Source organism: Oncorhynchus mykiss, chromosome 2, assembly GCF_057628025.1.
Source record: "Oncorhynchus mykiss isolate SJ-2025 chromosome 2, ASM5762802v1, whole genome shotgun sequence".
NCBI lineage: Eukaryota > Metazoa > Chordata > Actinopteri > Salmoniformes > Salmonidae > Oncorhynchus > Oncorhynchus mykiss.
Genome location: NC_143023.1, coordinates 75,353,867 through 75,358,866, shown reverse-complemented (window position 1 = coordinate 75,358,866; position 5,000 = coordinate 75,353,867). Strand labels below are relative to the sequence as shown.

General features: G+C 46.0%; 2 protein-coding genes across 2 annotated transcripts in view; both read left to right on the top strand.

Annotated features, from left to right (window-relative positions):
- LOC110496174 (leucine-rich repeat-containing protein 4) overlaps positions 1 to 2,917 on the top strand; it is a 5,046-nt gene extending 2,129 nt beyond the window's left edge. The window contains exon 2 of the mRNA XM_021571925.3: positions 1 to 2,917. This exon is cut by the window's left edge and continues 603 nt beyond it. Coding sequence (XP_021427600.2) covers positions 1 to 1,579 — 1,579 coding nt within the window. The 3' untranslated portion in view covers positions 1,580 to 2,917.
- The window catches only part of LOC110496093 (metabotropic glutamate receptor 3), a 918,426-nt gene that overhangs the window by 65,572 nt on the left and 847,854 nt on the right, over positions 1 to 5,000 (top strand). The window lies entirely within an intron of this gene.

Here is a 5,000-nt window from a genome sequence, read left to right as displayed (position 1 = left end):
AAGCATCCCCTCCTATGCCTTCAACAGGGTGCCCTCTCTGATGAGGCTGGACCTAGGGGAGCTCAGGAGGCTAGAGTACATTTCTGACGGGGCCTTTGAGGGCCTGCAGAACCTCAAGTACCTGAACCTAGGGATGTGTAACCTCAGGGAGATGCCTGTCCTGTCTCCCCTGACTGGCCTGGAGGAGCTGGAGATGTCTGAGAACACTTTCCCTGAGATGAAGCCTGGCTCTTTCCGCGGCCTGCGCTCGCTGCAGAAACTCTGGATTATGAACTCTGGGATCACCGTGATCGAGAGGAACGCCTTCGATGACATCACAGCGCTGGTGGAGCTGAATCTAGCCCATAATAACCTGTCATCTCTCCCCCACGACCTCTTTGCCCCGCTGCAGTACCTAGTGGAGCTTCATCTCCACCACAACCCCTGGAGGTGTGACTGTGACGTGGTCTGGCTGTCCTGGTGGCTCAGGGAGTACATCCCCACTAACTCCACCTGCTGCGGCCGCTGCCACTCCCCTGCCCACATGAGAGGACGATACCTGGTGGAGGTGGACCAGACCACATTCCAGTGCTCTGCTCCCTTCATCCTGGATGCTCCAAGGGACCTCAACATCTCTGCAGAGAGAGTGGCTGAGCTCAAGTGTCTTACGGCCGCCATGTCATCGGTCCGATGGCTGCTTCCTAACGGGACCGTTCTGACCCACGGCTCGTCTCATCCTCGGATCTCTGTCCTCAATGATGGAACGCTCAACTTCTCCAACGTTTTGCCATCGGACAAGGGTGTCTATACTTGCATGGTGACTAACATGGCAGGTAACTCCAACGCCTCAGCCTACCTGAATGTCAGCAATGCCGAGCTCAACACCTCCAACCTGTCCTATTTCACTACAGTGACTGTGGAGGTGCTGGAGCCCACCGTAGAAGAGACCCCCAAACCCAAACCCACAGTCCCAGCCTCGCCCTCAGTGTTCCAGCCCGTCTTCATCTCCACGCCCACCATGCTGCTCCAGAGCACCCAGACCCCCCGCCAGGTGTCTCTCCCCACAGCCCGTGGCCCCACCCACCCCTCCGCCAGCCTGGACGAGGTCGTGAAGACAACCAAGATCATCATTGGCTGCTTCGTTGCCGTGACGCTCCTTGCCGCTGCCATGTTGATCGCCTTCTACAAGCTGCGTAAGCGGCACCAGCAGCGGAGCACGGTGGCAGTGGCGCGGACCATCGAGATCATCCAAATGGATGAGGAGGTTCCCGAGGTTCCACCGGCCAGGTCAGGTTCTAGCGAGTCTGAGGAGATGGGGCTGGCTCTGCCCACCATCTTAAAAGCAAGATACATCTCATCATCCTCATCGTCCTCCCACAGAGACAGAGACAGAGACAAAGACAGAGACAGAGACAGAGACAGGGACAGAGCTGCCTACGGGGCTCACTGGACCCATAACAACCTGGGAAACTCCCTGCACCGTTCCTCCAGCCGCCAGCATCATCAGCAGCACCACCACAGCCTCATCAGCACCATCGCAGAGCCCTACGTCATTAAGACAACTCACACCAAGGAGAAGGTCCAGGAGACCCAGATCTAAGGGACTCATGCTGGCCTTACTGTGGATCTAACTGTGTGGATCTAACTGTGTGGATCTAACTGTGGATCTAACTGGGTGGATCTAACTGGGTGGATTTCTATATGGATCTGACTCTACTCCCTCCTCTCTTCCTCTCCTCACTGCTCACCAGTCCATGCAATAGAATGCACAAAGAAGACGGTAACTTTCTTTTGTACAGAGTGCAAAATGGAGACAGTTTTATCTATCTTGTACATGCTTATACATAAATATAGAAATGTAAAAAATATACATCTATATAACTTAATCTAATGGTGGTGTTGGGATTATGTATCAAAGAAGAAAGTAAAATTTAAACTATTTTCTAATAACTTGTAAGTTCTATTTAAAAGCGAGAGATGTTGAGGTCTCGATGATGGTATGTTTGATTGATTGAGGGAGGAGCTGTCTTGAGGGAAACTGTTATTTTTGTCATTTAGACCACTTAGGATGTAGTAAAAGCCCTTTATACCCACAGCAGTTTATAAAACAACAAGCCCTAACATCAGATCAGGCTTCGCAGGTTCATCTCATAAAAGCGGCAGTTTGTACTGTGCCAAACGTTACAAATACAATAAAGGACTCCGGAAGATTATGAAAACCAACAGCCACATCCAAGCAAAATCTAGACAGAAAGACAGAGAGTAATTTGTCGAGGGAGAGACGTAGAGAGAAGAGCATAGATTTTGCTGTTCAGTAGCTATCAGCCAAATGGTTTTAGACTGCAGTGAATTTCTGCAGCTAAGGTTTAACCCTTTGTTTTCCGGAGCAAAGCTACACATCTATCTAAAAACAGCTCTTTATGTTACTGAATCTAAACCCGTTTAGTACGGTTCTATTTGATTTATCCCAGGTCCCCTTGGCTAAGATGAAGGACAGGCTATTATGAACAGAGATTTGGTGTGGTTTCTTCATGCAGATTTAGGTTGCATAAGGTATTGTTGTTTTTTATTTTTGTCTTGGGTTGTGACATGCTTCTTAATGGCATGTGTAGTGCTTAGGGTTAACGTAGTGCTGCATTACAGTGGTTCTCTGTCTGCTCTCTGTAAGGGCTCGTTCTAATGGTAATCCCTCACAGTTACAGACGTGGTGCAGAGAGACTGGGGTTTGCTGACCAATCTGCTTTTGGAAGAAAAAAAGGAGCTGGGCTGAAATTAAATGAATGTCTGGACATTGGGCTTGTTTCTCTATGGACTTCATTGAAACAATGAAATTGTTTTTTCTTTTCCTTATTTTGGGTATTATTTCGAGCAACACTATTTTTATGGGGTGTCTATAAGGAGGCTACAAAAAATAAAACCTTTGGTTTGTATTTCTCTACTTGGAGACACTTCAACGTGTCATTATTTTCCCTGTCCCTCTTGATGACAGTGTGGAGATATTAGCTTGTAAGCCTGATAGCATGTCAGTCCACAAACACTGAACAGATTCATAATTCTAAATGGAGCCCTACCCCCTACCCTCCTAGTCACAACTGTAGATCGGAAAAGGATCATATAAACTTGAGCAATATGGCAATTGCTTCACCTTGCCTTCTGATAGACTCGTGGAATTCTTTGCCATATTGCTTGCACCTATCCAATAATTTCAGACGTACAGTACATCAGTGCTAAGGCGGTAGGGTGTAAGATGGAGTAAGAATTTGGAGGTCCATGCTATTTCTCTGTTAGCTGTGATAAGATATGGTCTACCCTCCTCTTCCCCAGTTATTCCTATGCATTGCGTTTCCACTGGTCCCTGTCAGTGAATGAGTCTTTAAGTGAGGCTGTATACAATGCTGCATTATCCTTCCTCCCACACTGGATCTCTATGAGAGGGCCTTCTGATCTCTGCTGCTTCACGTTGCCGAGGGGGTTAGGTAGACACACACACACGCTGAATGCCAAATCAGCCTCCAGCCCCTTCCCCATAGGCACTCTGTAGAGGTAAAAAATAATAGGTACAAGCAATATGGTAGCAGCCCCCTTGTCCTAGGTGGTATTGTCACTATATGCTCACTATGCTCACACACATACAATCATTTCAGATCTACAGCAGTGCATAGTTGCTAGAGGGGCAGTGCAAATAATCTGACATGGTTTCCTCTCCTTCTATATTTTTCTACTATTTTCCTGATGTGAGGGGATTTTACAGGAGAATGAAAAGTATTGGTATTCTTCCACCAATTGCTTTCCTCTTGTCCTGTAGTGTCACAACAGTGCAAATTAAGGAAACAAGGAGAGAAAGCTACTTTAGATCATTGAGATGCAGCCCAAGTGGTAGCCTTAACAAGGCAATACTTTCCAAATGTAGCGGTACAGTGAAATATATAGTACATCATTGAAGGAGTTTGCATATTGTTAAAATAATTTCTGAATGAAAATGAACCACTCCTTTTATCATTAAGTGGATCTGTACTTCAGGTAACTGCCAAAATAAAGGAAACACCAACATAAAGTGCCTCAATAGGGTGTTGGGCCCCCACGAACAAGAACAGCTTCAACACCTTGGCATAGATTCTACAAGTGCCTGGAACTTTATTGGAGGGATGTGACTTCATTCTTCCATGAGAAACTGCATAAATTGGTGTTTTGTTGATGGTGGTGGAAAACGCTGTCTCAGGCACTCCTCCAGAGTCTCCCATAAGTGTTCAAGTGGGCTGAGATCTCCACACACGCACACACGCACGCACGTACGCGCACACACACACACACACACACACACACACACACACACACACACACACACACACACACACACACACACACACACACACACACACACACACAGCGGATGGTCGGAGGGAATTAACATTATTACAAATCATTTGTAGACTGCAAATTGACTGCAAGAAGCCCAAAGAGATATAATATTTAACTAAAACATAATAATTTAAAACTTTGCTTACATTTGTACACGATCACGTGTCTTTCTATTATTCTGTATTATTCTGTATTTCTTCAGAAAATAAAACCGCCAGTTGAGGAACCCTGCACTATGCTCCGTAGAAACCCCTCTTTGAAAGTCACTGAGATGTCTTCTTCTAGCAATGGTAGCCAAAATAATGGTGGGCGTTTCTAAACATGATCTTAATCATGATGGGATGTTAATTCCTTAATTCACTCAGAAAACCACACTTGTGTGGAAGCACCTGCTTTCAATATACTTTGTATCCTTCATTAACTCGCGTGTTTCCTTTATTTTGGCAGTTACCTGTACATCCCTGTGTGGGAGAAGGAGCCTACAGTGTAACTGATATTTAACTACACTGCCACAATTTCACAATGAAAATGAATCATTTATGTTATCACCAGCAATAAGCTTCCACTGTACATTCACAATGTGTGAGCGTTTCATCATGTCTTGTCCTGCGCTGATTACGCTTCTGAATCACAATGATGTCACACAGTTGAAAGGTCAACCA